The 18652-nt window shown below is 35.2% G+C and overlaps 1 protein-coding gene across 5 annotated transcripts in view; it reads right to left on the reverse strand.

Moving 5' to 3' along the window:
- Positions 1-267: 267 nt before the first annotated feature.
- The window catches only part of BANK1 (B cell scaffold protein with ankyrin repeats 1), a 301537-nt gene continuing 283152 nt past the window's right edge, over positions 268-18652 (reverse strand). For all 5 annotated transcript variants that reach the window (XM_012436540.3, XM_012436541.3, XM_012436539.3 and 2 more), the window contains 6 exons: positions 14820-14998; positions 12058-12121; positions 3854-3883; positions 2765-2820; positions 1407-1471; positions 268-1151 (listed from right to left, as the gene is read on the reverse strand). In XM_012436540.3, the coding sequence (XP_012291963.2) occupies positions 1412-1471; positions 2765-2820; positions 3854-3883; positions 12058-12121; positions 14820-14998 (389 nt within the window). In that variant the 3' untranslated portion in view covers positions 268-1151; positions 1407-1411. The remainder of the gene's footprint in view (positions 1152-1406; positions 1472-2764; positions 2821-3853; positions 3884-12057; positions 12122-14819; positions 14999-18652) is intronic.

The following is an 18652-nucleotide window of genomic DNA, read 5'->3' on the forward strand; positions in this document are numbered from 1 at the left end:
GGCCACAGAAATGGGGGCTGAGTGTGTGAAAGGACATGCCAGTTCTTGAAATGTTTCATGTAAAACTATGGACTGAATTTCCAAATCTCATCAAAAGTACTTTTTGTTAGGGATTAATCAAGCTACTGTATTAGTTTTTGAAAGTTGAGCTTATTTTGAGAATGTTAACAATTATAAGAAACCCATGATAAATGTTTTATAGCATGACTTTAAATATATTTTCTTATTGTTTAGAAGCTAGAAAAAAATTACTATATGAGCCCTGTACAGTATTATTAATCAAGTTTATTTATTTTAAACTATTTTTGGTAGACTTTCACCTTTAAACCAGTAAGCAGAAAAATTTATTGGCCAATAGTCCAAGAAACCACTCTTATTGGCTAATTATCATAAATTTACTTTAAAAACTCATACATAGCTTTAAACATTCAATTTATTTGTCGCATTTGTACATGAAAATTATAGTATGATAAAAGTGCATTCTATTCTAAGCTAGTAAATTGTTTCTAAAAAAATAGGTTGATAAAATTGCAAGTCTTTTAATAAAAAGGTAGGTTGTAAAAATGTATATTAATTTGAGATATAGAAAAGTTTTCAAATAATAATGCTTTCAGGGTTATATGCAGATAGGTACTAAATAAGACAAGGTTTCTGCAAACACGATGCAGCAATAGTCACTGCAGCTCTGAATGTGAGAAAGTCAGAAAATGGACCAGCTATGTAAAAAGCAAATAGGTGCTCAGTAAATTTGTATTTTCATGGTTATTCTTAGGAGAGGAGGAATAATCTGTTGAGGTTAGTGCGCCCAAGCAGACCCCATAACTTTGCTACACAGCATTTAATTTCTCTCTGCTTGTTTTCTTTTAATTTTTAAAATGGGATTTAGCTGCTTCAGAGGTAAAGTGCATTGTAAAATGCAAGAATTTTCAAATAATGCAATTGCTCTATGGTATTCTGTTTTAATATTAATGTACCCATATTAAGCAGGTATAATGACAATAAATTCTGCCAATAACAACTTCTGAAATCTGAAGGCTTGTTTCTGCTTTCATAGTATAGATTTGCTCTAAAGAGAGCAGGCAATCCAAATGCAAGCTTGCTTCACCCTGAAAGCAAAATGTCTGTAGATTCTTGAGTTTCATTATAATAACCTGGAAATGAGATAATAGAAAATTTATTAGTGAATAATAGCTTATCAATGTAAATTGATTAGCTGGCATTAAATCACCCCTACACATAAATCTTTCTACGGAGCAATCACCTTTAGCTTGAAAAATACACGTTAATCCTTTCAGGAGAATACAACGAAATATTTAAAGAATTCTGTTTTTAGACAAACGATTCCTTCAAGTCCCTATCTAGGCTGTTATAGGTTTTCTAAAAAATATACATAGCTAGTATTTTACCTTCTTTAATGATCTTTCCTGCAACAGAAACTAAATTCCTTTTCAACTTGAGGTCGAGCAGGAAGCTGGAAAAAAAAAAAAAAAGATACAGAGCTAGCATTTCTCTTTGTTTCTATTTTAAGGTTGAACAAAGAAATATGACAAAGTTATAGTTGCCTTTCACAGCCATGGAAAAACAGCTTTGCAGAGACAATTGGAATGACAGTCTTCCATTTTAAAAGGAAACAGAATCATTGTAAAGTTCAACTGCATCCAAGTTCTTGAATTCAAATTTTATTTCCATTTTGAGGGAGAACAGTTTACAAAGCATTGGGTATTTGTATTCTTTTCCTCTTATTCAAAATCTCCTTTCCAAAACTGCCATGTTTGTGCAGTCCTTCAGCTCTTGTAGAATAATCTTTGGTTGATATTTTCGTAAGCCTTAAAGCCATACTGCACCCCACAATTTTGCTACATTTGAATGAGTCTAATGAGTCTCTCTCTCTCTATATATATATATATACACACACACACACACACAAACACACATATATACACATACACACAGGTTGATGGTAGGCTACAGAAGAATAAAAAATGCAAATACTTCAATTAGTTTTTATGGGTGAATGATTTTTATGATTACTTATGACTTATTTGAAATATACAAAGAGCTTAAAGGATTATTACACTTTGGAAAATTAAAATTTGTTCATTATAAGAACTTAGCAAAGACTCTGATTCAGGATTTTAGCAAGAAATCCAGTTGCTACAGGACCATTAGTAGCAGGGCAAGTGTGTTACATCATATATGCAGATAGCTGGAATAACATTTTTATGAAAAAAAATTGTAGTCAGGACATTATCAATGTTGTCTTGAATTGGTCTTAGTTTTCCATTGCTGCTGTCTTTGCTTGACGCTATTATTAGCTTCTCATTAGGAATTTATTTCTAGTTAACTATATGATGTGAAGTAATGCGTATTTACATTGATAATATTTTGGAGTTATATTTCCCCTACTAACATCCCAGAGTTTAAGGACTGTATACATTGTGATTCAAATACAGTAGACATCATATTTCTATTGTTGAAACTCATGTATTGAAAATTCCTCTAATTTTTTCTTTGGCCTGTGCATGTTGAATTTAGCCACACTTTGGCCTCAGCGGCTTTTTCCTTTGAGTTCCCTCTTTGTTTTTTTCTGAATAGTTAATTTCCTTAAATTAATGTTCATAGATTTTGTATATAAAGGTGCACCTAACCTATTTTGTTCATATTTGTAGGAATGTTTAAAAGCACAGACAGAATAGGTTTTCATGTTCTTTTTTAACCAAGTTTTTTTTTGCATTTTATAAAAATCAAAATAAATACAACCTACCTTATTGCTGAAGGGTATGTCATAAAACATATTTTCATTGTGGGCAGTTTCCTTACCTAGAAATACAAACTCTGTTATTACCTCTTTATTCATTTACATATTTGATGATTCATTTATTCAGTACTCCTTAAAAATGATTTCTACAAAGGTGGGATATGGATGAAGAGAAAAATTACTAGAAAGATAAAAGGGGGATATTGAAAAGGCCCTCTGGCATATTCTATTAATTTCTCCTGCCCATGTGGATTGACTTGGGTAGGCTACTGAGGACCCACAGGAGTCACTTGAGTTTACAATCTTTCCAACACCACTGAGTAACAACCTCTACTTGATTATTCCTTCTTCCTTTTCTTTTCCACATTCACCAGGATTGGCCAATTACAAAACACACTTCTGCACGAACACCTGATCCTTCTACTCCCTGCTCTCCTAGACTACTGCTCCTCCTGCCTTTATCACTGGCTTTGCATTTCTCATCCCAGCCACAGGGCTCAGTTCTATGGCTTCTTCATTCTCACAGTCAGTGTTTTGGTCCAGGCTGTGGACAGTTGCTTCTAGAATATTCCATAGCTCCCTAGCTGACCTCTAGCTCTTCCTTACTGTCTCGGTATTCAGCACACATTCCCCCAATCACATGGAAATGAGTTACTTCCTCAAGTGTTTCTCAAATTGCATTTGCTCTATCAGTAACTCTCAAGTATCAAACACAAGCTTCCATTTACATATGTCATTATCAGTCTTTATAGCAATTACCCGTGGTACAGTTCTTATCTACATGTTGTATATGAGAAAACAGGCCTAAAGAGCGTAAGTGACTTGCCATAGGTCACAATTAGTAAGTTGTGAACAGTAGGATCAATCAAGAATTCAAAATTCACGGTCCTTTTATTATATTATGATGTCTTCAGTGTTGCTATTTTATAGTCGCTTCCCGTTTATTTTGGATGTCAAGTAGTTTTGCATATGAATATAAAATATGTGAGAATTTTTACACTGACTTGCCTAATCCTATTAGGTTTACATTAGTATTGAAGTTCATTTACTCTGTTCTTTTAGTCTTAAATCCTTCAGTAAATACCAAGTACTTACCACTTGGATGATGCACAATGGTGAGTTTATCTAGAAGACAAAAAAGCATGTTCTACTGAGTTTTGTCCAATATTTATCTTAAATTCTCTCTTTTTTTAATTATTGAACTACTACTTGTCTTTGAGGTCACTATGAAATCTCACAGTCTGATCTAAAAATACCAACCCCAAATTCACCTCCAGCTATGAGTGAAACAATGCTTTTTATTACTTTTGTCTTTTTCTCTCCCAACCTTTGTCTCAAGATATTATGATTTTAGTTTTGTTTAACATTTAATACAAGCTTGCTGCTCTGTCTTGATATTCCCTTAGCTTGAGCTACTTCATTCTTATTAAAACTCAATTTTATTCAGGAATAATTACATACAATTCAACCATTTATAAGGGAAGAGGTTAATTTTTGACAAATGTATATATGGCCATGTACCCACCAACTCAATTAGGATAGAGACCATTTTATCTCCACAGAATATTCCCTAATTCTCCCTCACATCAGTCATCACCCAAATATTACTCATGGCAACCCCTGATCTGATTTCGTTGCAGTAGGTAGCTAGCCAGGCATGAATGGGCAGGAGAGGGCTCCCCATCACCCACCAGGAATGTCAGGTGACCATCACGTGATGGTTCGGCAGTTATCGCACTGCCTTTCTAAAAATGGTAATTGGCAGCCTGTGCCAGAGAGAAGCAATTTCCTGATGGTCCAGAGTTGTCACACTAAAACGATAATTGATCACTGGCACCAGGCAGAGGCAATTTCCTAAACAGATAAAAACACTTGAAACTGGTAATCACCTTCCAATAAATTCTCAGGAATTGGGTGAGTGAGCTCTGGCATGCACATTAAGAGACAAAATGGTGGAGTATGACCTTCCAGAGGCATTCCACTGGAAAAGGAAAGAAAGCGTCATGTGGGCATGCACACAACTTTCTGAACACAATGCACATGCTCACCTCCCAAGTGTAAGGAGGACACCATGCATGTGGGCAGCTCACCCGTAGAGAAGAATGAAGGGAAAGGGGTGCAAGACGCTGGAAGTGAGCCAGCATATGAAGTCTTAGGATCAAGGTTAAACAGGGAACTTGACCTCCACAGTGCCTGCTGGGGTCTCTTCCAAGTGTACTTTTCTTTCCCTCCTGCTCTAAAGCTTTTTAATAAACTTCTACTCCAGCTCTGAAACTCGCCTCAGTCTCTTTTTCTGCCTTATGCCCCTCTGTCAAATTCTTCCTTCTAAGGAGACAAGAATTGAGGTTGCTGTAGACCTATATGGATTTGCTGTTGGTAACCTGGATATTCGCCACCCCTAACAATTTCTACTTCTATAATTTTGTCTAGATTAGTTTTATCTAGAATTCCAGATAAATGGAATACTGCAACATGCAATATTCCTTTGTGTCTGATCCATCCTTGTTATTTGATATATTTCACTCAGTATGTGTAATGTCTGTGAGATTCATTTATATTTTTGTTATAATAGTAGATATTCCTTTTTATTGCTAAGTAGCATTCCATATAATTATGTATTCTTCTATTGGACATTTGGATATGTTTTAATAACTTAGTGTAATTGTTTCCAGTTTGGATATTACAAATAAAACTGCCATGAACTTTTGGGAACAAGTCTTTGGGTGAACACAGGCATTTCTTTGTCTTGGGGAAAAACCTGGGCTGGGTGCAATGGCTCACACCTGTAATCCCAGCACTTTGGGAGGTCGAGGTGGGCGGATCACGAAGTCAGGAGATACGAAGTCAGGAGATTGAGACCATCCTGGCCAACATAGTAAAACCCCCTCTCTACCAAAAATACAAAAAAAAAAAAAAAAAAAAAAAATTAGCCGGGTGTGGTGGTGCACACCTGTGTAGTCCCAGGTACTCAGGAGGCTGAAGCAGGAGAATTGATCGAACTCAGGAGGTGGAGATTGCAGTGAGCCGAGATCGCACCACTGTACTACAGCCTGGGCAACAGTGTGAGAAGCCTTCTCAAACACACAGACACACACACACACACACCCCTGGAGTGGAATGACTAGGTCACATGGTAAGTGTATATTTGACATCTCCACAGTTCTCACTCCACTCTATATTTCCATAAGCAATGCATATAGTGCATATCCAGTTCCACATCCTAACCTACAGTCTTTTAAAATTGTAATTCATTATACATTTTGTGTATTGGTAAATCATTATAGTTGAATTTGCCTTTTCCTAGTGATTCATGATATTGGGCATCTTTTCACATGCTTATGGGCCATTTACTATCATAAACTAAGACCTGGGGACTAGATGTGCTCATTGGTGCTGGGCTGTCACTGCCTCTAGGTCCTCTCAGCAGAATGAGCTAAAGAAATACGCATATTTGTACACACAACTATATTTCTACATTTATCTCTGTGTAATTATATATTATCAGTCATGATTTGTTATACTTTTATCTCCAATTCCAGTGCAATACCATAACATTCATTCTAGCCCTTCTTTTTCCTTAATATAACTGGTTTCTCAGACAATAAAAAACCTGTCTCTTATTATCCATAATACATTTTTTGTTTATATTCCATTTTATCTCCTATCTCTGCCTTGTCTTCATTCACTGAATGTGTAAAATATTAACAAAGTTCTAAAAGTGAGAATTGTACAAAGAGGTATACTTAGAGGAGTGTGGATTTTTATTTTTTGAGTCAGTTTCGGCAAGTTTTGTCTTTCAAGTAATTTGTTCTTTTTGGTATAAGTTGTAAAATATATTGACAAAGTTAATTATATTTTCTTAGTATCTTTTTTTTTTTTTTTTTTTTTTGGATATAGAGTCTTGCTTGTCACCCAGGCTGGAGTGCAGTGGCGCATTCTTGGTTCACTGCAACCTCTACCTCCCAGGTTCAAGTGATTCTCCTGCCTAAGCCTCCAGAGTAGCTGGGGTTACAGGCACCTGGCTAATTTTTGTGTTTTTAGTAAAGATGGGGTTTCACCATGTTGGCCAGGCTTGTCTCAAACTCTTGACCTTAGGCGATCCAGCTGCCTCAGCCTCCCAAAGTGCCGGGATTACAGGTGTAAGCCATGGTGGCTGGCCAAAGCCACAGCACCTGGCCCTTAGTATCTTTTTAATGTCCATAGGATCTGTCGTAGTAACCCAATTTAATTGCTAATTTAGGTATCTTGTTTTATTTTTTGTTTTCCTTGATCATTCTTCCCATGGGCTTATCAAATTTATTTATGTTTTCAAACAACTTAATTTTATTTTCTCTTTTGTTTATCTCTTTCCTTTTTTTACAGATTTCTGATCTTAATTATTTCTCTCCTCTCTTTTTGGAGGTTTGCTTTTCATTTTCTATTTTTCTAAGGTGGAAAGTTAAATCATTGACTTCAAGCTTTTTGTTATTTTCTAGTATAATAGTTATAGTAATACATTTCCCTTTAGCTGTTAACTGTATACTTATTTTATCTGCATTTCACAAATTTTGATGTTTTCTTCATTACTTTCAGGTTTAAATACTTTCATATGACTTCTTACTTAACCCTCACATTATTTTGAATATTGTATTTAATTTCTGAATATATTGGGAGATGTTCTAGATATACAATTTTTAATTGATTTCTAATTTACTTCTGTTGTGGTAAGAGAATATAAGATCCTAAAAGACTGAAATTTTTTGTACTCTGAAGATTTCAGTATTTAGAAATTTACTGAAACTTTCTTGTTCATCTAGCCTGTGTTCCATCTTGATGAACCTCCATGTATACCTTTAATAAATATGTATTCTGACTTAAAAAAATTTTTTTTTTGTAAATGTCAGTTAGGTCAAGTTAGCTGATAGTGTTGTTTAGGTCTTCTGTAGCTTTACTGATTTTTGTCTGTTCTACTAGAAAGAAGTGGAAACATCTTTGTGTACAGTCAGATTTTGTTTCAGGAGTTTTAGTAAAACTCCTAAATATATATAATATAAAATCATTTTATATTATATAGATATTTAGAATCGCTATATCTTTCTAGTGAACTGCTTTTTTATCTGTATGTAATATCCTTGTTTATCTTTTGTAATACTCTCTATTTTGAAATTTATCTTGTCTTATGTTGATATAGCCATGCTAGCTTTCTTATGCTTATGATTACTGTTGTCATAGTGACCTTTTACTATCCTTTACTTTCAAACTATCTGTGTTTTATATCTAAAATATATGTCTTTTAGACATCTTAATGTTGGGTATTGCTTATGTTTCCAGTCTGAAAATGCCTGCTTTTTAAAAGAAGCATTTGATTCAGTTACCTTTAATACAACGATTGACGTGGCTTAGTTAACTACTACCATCTTGTTCTTGGTTCTTCACTTATCCATTTTGTTTATGTTCCTCTTTGTCTAGTTTCCTTCTTTATTTTTGGTGAATCAAACAGTTTTTTAATGATCTATTTTATTTCCTCTATAGGTTTCCTAAGAATACTTGTTTTTATCTAATTTTATACTGGTTGCTTTCTGACTATTTCTAAAATATGCATCTTCAACTTAGTTCTTGAGACAGTAGTATACCCTGTAGTACTTCACGCCTTATACACGACACGTCATGTTTCTTACTTTACCCTCTCCTCTTCCTACTTTATAGCCCAATCTTCACCCTTTACACTCTACCATGTAACCATTTTGGAAACATAAAATTCTATTTAATCTGCCTCCACTGTCCTTTGCATGATTGTTTTCATATTTTCTTCTTCATATTATATAACTTCTAACATAAGTTTTATTATTTTTGCTTTAAACTGTTGTCTATGAAGTAATTTATTAGAAAAAGGAAAACATAATGTTTTATATCTACCTTCTTTGTATAATTTTCAGTATTCTTTTTCCCATAGCTTCCCTCAGTGAGAATCTGAGTTGTTAATATCCCTTCACCTTCTGTGAGATTTTCAAACATTTATTCTATTGTAATTTTGCTATGAATTATCTCATTTCATTTATCTAAAAATGTCTTTATTTTATCACAGTTTTGAGGTATATTTCCTCTGGATTTAGAATTCTAAGTGGTCAATTTTTTTTTTAGGACTTTAAAGATCTGATCATATTGTCTTTAATCCTCCATTGTTTCTGATAATAAATTATTGGATATTGTTATCTTTTTCCCTCTATATTTAATGTGTCTTTTCTCTGGGTGCTTTCAAGAATTTCTTTTCTTTTCTTTTTTTTTTTTTACCTTGGCTTAAAGTAGCTTGAAAAAATAAGTTGCCTGGAAGTTCTTCTTTTAAAAATTATGCTAATTTTGGTTCTTAAAACTTTTTGCAAAAATATGCAAGTGGTTTGCTTTAAATTTGGCAAGTTATTGGTCTTTTTTTTTTAAAGTGTTTTGCCCCTTTTTATTCTTTTTTCCTGGGTCTTAATTACATGCATTATAGAATGCATTATATTGTCATAAATGTCCTTGGGTTCTGTTCATTTTCAAAGTCTTTTTATCTCTTTGAAAATCAAATTGGATAATTTCTGTTGATCTGTCTTAGTTTGCTTCCTAACTCTTAATTTGTCATCTCCAAATTTGCTAATAAGTTTATCTGATGAATTTTTATTTATTTTATTGTACTTTTTATTTTCTATACATTCTACTTAGTTCTTTTATTAGTTTCATTTTTTTTTCTGCTGAGATTCCCTATTTATTCTGTCCTTAAAATCATGTTTTTCATTAAATTCAGTGTTTATAAGAGGTGTTTAAAGTCTGTTTGCTAAGATCAACAACATCCAACATCTCAGATTCTGTCTATGGTTTCTTTTTCCTCATTAAGATTACACTTTCCCATTTCTTTGTATGTCTTCTTTTTTTAATTGAACACTGGGCATTCTAGATAACGTGTTGTATATTCTGTATTCTAGAATATTCTTCTGATGACAGAATGTTCTTGTTTTAGTAGGCAGCTCAGTTACTGGCAAGAACTTGTATAGACTTAATTTTATTCTTTTTCACCTTGGAGTTTTTGCGATAGAAAGCCCAAGGTGTTTTCTTTTTAAGGTCCTGAGTTCGTAGGTTCAGTCAGCCTACAAACTCTGTCTCCCGTATAGATCTTGTTGGGGCTTGGTTAGGGATTTTGATAGGGCATGTCTACAGTAGCTCTTACTCTGAGTCATGGTCTTTACTTATTACCTCTTCTGGGTGTCACAGCAGAATGTCAGGCATTTTAAGGAAGTATTAAAGTCTCTCTAATTTAACAGGGACAGAAATTAAACATTCCCAGACTGGCTTTTCCTCAACTCTGTGCAACCTCTAGTGTCTCTCTTTTGCTTTCAGTGTCCTAGAAGTTGCTATCTTGCATGTCTTGACTGTCTCACCTTGCACACGTACAGCTCATCTCTCAGCCACAGACTTGTGGAGTCCTTCACGTGGACCCCTTATGCTACCTCTCTACACAGCCACCTCCTCTCAGTGACCCACCACACACATTCTAGCAGCTTCAGCTGCCCTGAACTGGGATGTCTGCCTTCTCAGTTCAATAGGACTACTTTGCTTTGCTCAGAGTATAGTCAAGAAGTATTCCTCTGGCAGAGACCTAGGCCATAATGAGAGATACTCCGTGAGTACTGCTTGTCTCTAGAATTATTTATAGTCCTTGGCTACCTATTGTCTGCCTCCTAATATCACTTGCTTCATATATTTGCCCAGTTTTAGTGTCCTATGCAATAGAAAAATTTGTCTGGTATTTATTCCAGTGTGGCTGAAAGGAAAACTAACTGAGTCATAATTAAGGCACTGATGATTAAGAGCACTGATTTTGAGTTAAATAGAAATGGCTTGTCACTTCTTATGTTTGTCCTTTAACTTCAGGTTCTCAGGGCCACAGTTTCCTTATTTATAAACTGGGAATATTTCCTACCTCATAGAGTTATTGTAAGAAACAATAATGTATAGGAGACAATAAATGTTAGCTTTTTAAGGCTCCTTGGTAAGATTATTTATATAACTTGTAATTTTATAAATCATTAAAATTTTAATCTTATTCATATTAGAATGGAGGTTTCTGTTACCCATAAGATGGCCCTGTCTTTAAGACCTTAATTATTTTAGAAAGTATATTTGTGTTTTAGAAAACATTTTAAGGAGCTTAAAAAATTCTCCCTAGAAAAATAACAACTCTATAATATGAGGAGAAATGAATTTCAACATGAAGGACTAGTTAAAAGCTATGCAGTATTAATGAAAATGGAAGAGATGGAAGTTTTCACACTCTTTTATTGGTTGTAAGTTTTTAATTATCTGTGCAGGGGTAGAGTCTTGGGGAAAGAGTGGTCAGATAGTGACAACAAAATTTATTTTTAATTTTGGAATGTGTTGTTTATTATTGCAAAAGACTTACCATATTAATAATTTTGATTTGCTTACTACAGAGTATCCCCTCCCCTAACCTCCACTGCCAGAGCCACTTTTAATTATTAGAAATTTAAAATGATACATATATTGACAATTGTGAGAATTCACCATATGAAGAATATTCAAACTTATTAAAAAGTGTGTCTCTTTAATCATTTGATTTCTTTTTCTTTTCTTTTTTTTAATTTGAGACAGAGTGGCACTCTGTCACCCAGGCTGGAGTGTAATGGTGTGATCTCGGCTCACTGCAACATCTGTGCATCCTGGGGGGTTCAAGCAATTCTCCTGCCTCAGCTTCTTGAGTACCTGAGATTACAGGCATGCACCACGATGCCTGGCTAATTTTTATATTTTTGGTAGAGATGGGGTTCCCCCATGTTGGCCAGGCTGGTCTTGAACTCCTGACCTCAACTGATCTGCCTGCCTCAGCCTCCCAAAGTGCTAGGATTACAGGTGTGAGCCACCACGCCTGGCTTTGATTTCTTATGTAATGGATTATTAAAAAATGGAGCAGTATTTTTTTTTTTTTTTTTGCAACTTACATAGACTTCAAAAGAGAGTAACAAGCCTTTATTATATTTATAACATACAAAATACTTATATTCTCTGGTTCATTATGAACTTTCATTATGTACTTTCATTCTGAACCAGAGAATATAAGTATTTTATGTTAACTCACCCAAGCACTCTCAGATGCATGTATAGTTATAGATGCATATTTTGTAGACAACGAGTTTGACTACCAGAGATTGACTTTCTTCCTGTTAGATGGCTAGGAATTGCTGAGTTTTAGATTTGAAATCAGGCCCATTCAACTCCACAGTCCCTGAATATTCAACTTAATCACTCTATAGCAGGCACATCGTACTTACTATAGACATTTTCTTCTTCTGGCCTTTTTCCAATAATGCTATCTCGTAGTTGTCGTAATTTCTCCTTAATGTGGAAACAACCAGGACATAGTTACAATTTTCACATTTTTTATGGGTCAAGATGAAAACATTGACTACTATTAGCAATACCAATGCTGCTACTTGATATTAATTTGCTACTTACGATGTCCCAATTGCCATCCTTGATGCTTTCCACATATTATCTCACTTAATTCTCACAGCTTAATGAAGCGAATGGAAAATATCGTCATTCTGTTTTGTAGATACGGAAACTGAGGTACAGAGAGGTACAGTAACTTTCCCAAATCATAGTTATAAGTGGTAGAGTCAAGACTGGATCCTAGAGTGCAATTCTTTGGGAAGCTGCTTTCCCAACCCAATGCTTGTGGGGTCTACATTGGCTATTTAGTGTGCAAAAGCAGAAGGGCTGCACAGTGATGGTTTGCTGCTTCCTGAGCCCACCTCCAGCCTCTGTGTGGCACATTCCTGCCCAGTGTTCTAATTCTAAAATTTAGAGACTTAAAAGCAGATGATACATAACAGAATTCCTGTTCTTAGCACATCTGTGATCTTTCTTTGATTTCCAAATATTGAACATCATCTTTCTAAGCAACATGTAAAACAAGCTAACATTCAATAACCCTATTTTAGAACAGAACTTAAGAGTAGCACTTTTTCCTCAGGGTTTTCCTAGAAACCTAGAACCCTTTTCCTATTTAGTGGTTTCCACTGCCTTACAGATCTCTCCTACCAGTGGTGCCAAACTCTTCTTCAGGTCCTGTGTGACTGTGAGTAGGAGTGAGGAGAGTGAAGGGCAAGGCTTTCCCTTCCCCACCATTTCATCCTCAATGCCATGGATCCTTCCCAATTCTTAGTTATTCTGGAAACCAGCCTCTATTAACTCCATATTTTTTTCTTAGTTTCCTAGAATAATTCCTTCATCAATAATAATATGACTTCAGTTACCTCTTATTACTTCACTTATATTCATAGGATACAAACAAATACTTTTGCAAGCTGAAAGAGAAGTACTGAAAAGTACATAGGAATGCATATTTGTTTGCATGTGTGTGTGTTGAGGAAATGGGGAGTATTTGTCTTTTTGTTGTTTGGATTTTGGCCCAGTCCCCTATGTTAAGGACTGACTGATTTCTCTGACAGAATTCAGACCAAGTCATTAAACTTTGATGCTATGGAAAGTAATCTTAGCATCTGTTGGCCTTCATTTTAAAATATTATTTTTTAAATAAACATGAACAATATTCATTATCCCATTATCACCTTATAATTAGGTAAGTCAGATCAGTCTCTAACTAGTTTGAAGCACCTTATATTCTTCCTAAAACAAGATTAAATATAAATATGCAAACAAAAGAGAAACAACCAGGTTTAATGAAACAAGTAGTAAAATATTTTCCAAAATGATACTTAGGTTGGATAACTCTAAATGGAAAACTTTATTATTTAAGGGTCTGAGGAGGATGAAATACAATTGACTTATTTCAGCAAAATCTATACAATCTAACATTGCTAGGAAAGTGATTTGTAGGTCTGCACTTAAACACATGTGTATTGGTGATGACATTGACATGATTGAGAAGCAATGTTGTAATTCTGATCATTGACAATGAAGAGTTGCAGAACTCTACAATCAGCATTCTTTAGCATTTATTTGGCAAAATAATTGCCTTTGCTTAGTGTTGCAAAATCTGGATGAGGTTCAGCCACCAACCCACAACCATAACTGCCTTTAGAGACAGGTGGTTTCTAACAAGGCATGATCTCAGATGAACTGGGAAAGTCCCCTGGCCCATATGCTATATTGTTTGAAATTTCTCCATATTGGTTCTTTTTTTATTGTTTAAAATTGTTTCATAAGCATTGTTTTTTAAATGAAAATTATCTCTTGGGAAAGGTACAATATTAAGCCATTATCAATTATTTATACTTTGGCCTAAATTAGCTTATTAAATGTGTCTAATCAAACAGCTATCTAGAACTGGGTTCTGAAGCAATGGGTTTTCTGTGATGAGAAGAAAAAACTTAAAATATTTTTGGAATAAAAAGGATGGAATATGGGAATATGCCTATGTTACCTCTCACTGAGGAATGTAAAGGGGTGTATGTGGTATATTTTGTTTTCATTCTCACCTCAGAACCATGTCCTCCAATTCCATCTCAAGACGTAAATTATATTTACAGAAGACAAGCTTATTTGAACTTAATATTCTTGCTATTGCTCTACAAACTGTGACTGAGATATATATACGTGTGTGTGTGTAAATGTGTGCGTGTATGTGTACATATATATAAGTAAAAGTTTCAGGAGAAAGAATATAAGACTTACTGCAGTTTAGGACGGTTGCTTAGTGTGATTTCAATGTATTGTCTTATTCCTTTCCTTTTAAGCTTGGAATACGTAATACACTCTTCAGTGTAAAGATGCTTTACCTTAATTTTGGCAACGAGATTCAAAAAACAGTCACGATACTACAGACAGGTACTATAAGCTGATTAGGTATTAGCTTTGGTATACTGGATTTCAGGATTGACTTCACCAATGGCTGGTGAACATAATATCTGGATATTTTCAAACATTTAATTGATTGCTTAAAGTATCTTTTTTAGTGGTTAAAAAAAAACAGTTACTTGTATTCCTTGTGAAAAATGAAACATTAACAAACAATCTAGGGGCTCCACAAGTGAGGGAATGTCCCAGAAAAGACTGGGGTCAGTATTACCTGCTGAATCATTTCCAGGCCACTTTTTCCCATCTGCCAGTGTTTAAATTTCTCCAGAGCTTCATCCACAGACATTTTCCCATTTTTGACTTTCTCTTGCAGGAGGATGAGTTCTTCCTGACCAGCCGTTAGACAGCCCCTCAGAGTAGAATAGGCTGGACTCTCCATCCGAGCCCTTTCTAAAATACAAGGGGAGGGTGCATTAACAGGAAGTCCAGGTGTAGACAACGGGGAGCAAAAGCGCTCTACAAAGAAGCCATTGGAGTAGCTTCTTCTGAACTCTCTATGAGCAATTAAAGAATCAACCAGTACATTTTTAATGAGTTTCTTTCTAAGGATGGAGGTGGCTGGAACCTCGTCTTCTGGGTTAAAAAGTGTGTCCCATTACTGAGAAACAGAAGGGGACAAGGGGAGAAAGGACAGAGGCAAAAGTTACATACTTTGCTAGTTGAGGGTAGTGCCGATTTTGTCTTCTTTTTCTGAGAATTATCGGAGATCATGTGCACAAAATACTTAGCATGGTGCCTGCTGCACGGTAAGCTAAATAAACGTTAATATTAACCGTAAATATCTGTAGAATAAACAGTCTTCCCAACTTTGGGAAAGGAGATGTCAACCAACATCCAAATGTCACAAAAGACTTAGGATCATTTGAAAAATGTATTTCCGAAAGATTTAAAATAAGTAATTGGTCATTTTGTAGTGAAACGCTTCCTTTTCAAAAGAGTTTATTTTGGAGCATGCCACGCATTATTTCCTCAGCACAAAAGGAATGGTAGATGGCTTGGCTTGAAGCACAGTGGCAGCAAATTGGCAGACCATGGGTGAATTCAGTGCTTCCCTTGTCCACCATGGTGTTTAGAGACATAAATGGGCCTGCATGTCTTTAGGGATGCTGTGTGTTCTCTAGATCACTGCAGTCCCTGCCCCACTTCATAGTTACTAGATGACAACGCATGTCTGCTACCTGCCTGGCTGCTGGAACTCATTTGAGTTTGTACCTTATCAATTACTTATTTCCATTAAGTGAAACATACTTTTTGTATTATTTCAGAAAGGGTAGGTAAAATGTCTTAATATACTATCAAACCTAAACATGCCCACAGAGTCTGAAAGAAGAGAATTGCCAGTTCTAACTGTATACCAGTGAGCTGACTCTGGAGGGATCTGCCCATTTCTGGGAGTGTGTCTTCAAGAAAGAAACAGATGAACTTGACTATCTAAACAATATTAACAAGGATTTGGGAAATGGGGAGGGCATTCAAATTCTACAGTAATAAGAACTTGTTGATATAATTAGGATTGATTATTCTGGAAAAAGAGGTTTCAAGTATTCAATAACAAATGTTATGTGTCTGAACATGACTTGAACCTTGGGGTTGTTCTGGAATGACCTTTCATGTTCCTCTGAGTTTTGAGAAGGTCTATAACAGTGAATCTTGGAACAGGGACACGGACGGGGTTTCTTTTCAAAAAGATCCATATGCACATAAAAATGTCGCTGTGGCCAGTCATTCTGATTCCCACAGGAGCTTGCTTTGTTTGTTCGTTTTTTTGTACTTTTTCCCTTTTCACCATTTCCATTCAACACAGGGGCTTTCTTGACTTGTCTTTTCCCTTCAGAATCTATTCCCCCAGAACTAAGATGTCAACAGATTCTATACTCAAAATCTTCCTTCAAGGATGATGGAGCATGAAATCCCAGAGGAACTGGAGAAGCACAAGTTAGCCAGAGGGCTAACTGGTTCAGCAGCAAAAAGCACAGATAACAATTGACATATTGCTTCTTATACCTTCTTGCCTGTAAAAAGCAAATCTTTTTATAGGCCTCTACACTGAAAGATAGTTCGTGAAATGCAGTTAGCAGTGGAATTCTGTGTGCCAGCCCTGCCAGAGGAGAGATGTTGAGCAGCATCATTTAACAGCGATGCCATTTATCACCTCACCTGTGTCATCCTTTTGCCTAAGTATGAATCCATTTTTATCTCAAGTAACCCAGGCAGCTGGATTTTCTGCTCCTCTGGAAGTTAGCTCAAGGAAAGGTTTCCCAGAAAACCTTACCAGTTTCAGTTTTGCTATATGTACCAGTTTAACTTAATTAAAAGAATACTAATTCCTTTTAATAGCATTTATTTCAATTACCCTCTCATATGACTCAATCTAGCTATTAACATATAAGTTAGATGACTTTTTGGGGATATGGTGTTCAGCTGCATGATTGTGCAGAAAGAACAAAAGAACAAGTGAGGAGCAACAGAGGTCTTAGATATTATCTTGAGAGTGAGTTGTTTACAACTAAAGTGAATCTGCTTTTACCTTTTTTTAGGAGTAAAGAGATTAAAGCATTTGTCTTGATAAATTACGATTAGACACGACAAGTTGCAAAGGAAAATGATTTAGGCATTTCACTACGTTTTTATCTAACGTATCTAATTTTTGGTAGAGTTTAAAGATTACTTTATTGCATTTAGATAAAAATTTGATGGGGAAAAGGAGGTAATGAAAGGTTTTCTGTCCTCCTCAATTCTACACATTTTTAGGTTACCTTCAGAAGAGTTAGCATGAATATAATTTTCATTAAAAAGCATTTATCAGACTGGTAACTATGTATTATAGACTCTTGTATTTTAGTGTAAAAGCTTCAAGGTAAACTAAGGTTTTTAAAGTTAATTCTTTTTAAGTAAATTTCTCTTCACAAGATTTTCCATTTGATCAAATATTGGTCACATAAATGTCAACCTATTGTGGTAAGTATATAAATCTCCAGATTAGGTAAGAATGTAAATTGGGCTTTTCATTAAGATTATATTACTAGGTGACTGGCTGGAAGGACCTTATTGAAAATTTGAAAGAAAACTTGATTGCTCAACAAAAAGTAGTTTAAAATAGGAAATATTTACTTAATAAAAATCATGTAGTCATTAGAAAAATAATAAAGACTGTAGCAACATAGAAAGTGCTTATTATAACAAGTACAAAAGCAGGATATGAAACTATACACACATTAACATTTTAACAGTATCAAAGTTGTATACATAATAAAGCATGAAAATACATTTTAAAAGATAATATAAGTTGTTCTATTGTGATGCCATCATATTAGATATGTAATTATTTTCTTATGATCTCCAACTTTCTATCATAATACTATGTTGCTTTTACTATATAAACAATTTCCCCTGCCTTAGTAGTAGGCTTTCCCATGGAATGCATACCCTTTCCATCCATGCCAGATTTACCATGCTGTAAGCACCATGTCATGCAATAAGTACCATGTGATGTCACACTATACTGTACCATCACACCAAATTAGTTTGTGGCACTTGGAAAGAACTTCTCAGTAATAGGATTTAAAGAACTAGGATCCAGGTGTGGTGGCTGACACCTGTAATCCTGGCATTTTTGGAAGCCAAGGCGAGTGGATTGCTGGAACCCAAAAGTTCCAGACCAGCCTGGGCAACATGGAGAGACCCCATCTCTATATAAATTAGCCTATAGTCCCAGCTACTCAAGAAGCTGAGGTGGAAGGATTGCTTGAGCTTGGAAGATCAAGGCTGCAGTGAGCTGAGATCGCCACGGCACTCCAGCCTGGTGACAGAGCAGATCCTGGCTTAAGGAAAAAAAAAAAAAAAGAGAGAAACAGCAAGAGAGAGAGAGAGAGAGAGAGAGAGAGAGGGAGAAACTAGTGACCAACATTTAAACCTAAAGTTATTTTTTGTTATTTAGCTTGGTTGGAAATTGGTAGGAATATAAGCTCAGGTCCATACAGACAAGTTAGAAGATGCTTGGTCTACTGATTTATTTGTAAGTTCCAAGTAAGGCCTCTGCATCCC

Source organism: Aotus nancymaae, unplaced genomic scaffold (genome assembly GCF_030222135.1).
Source record: "Aotus nancymaae isolate 86718 unplaced genomic scaffold, 86718_ANA_hifiasm-v0.15.2.pri h1tg000033l, whole genome shotgun sequence".
Taxonomy (NCBI): Eukaryota; Metazoa; Chordata; class Mammalia; order Primates; family Aotidae; genus Aotus; species Aotus nancymaae.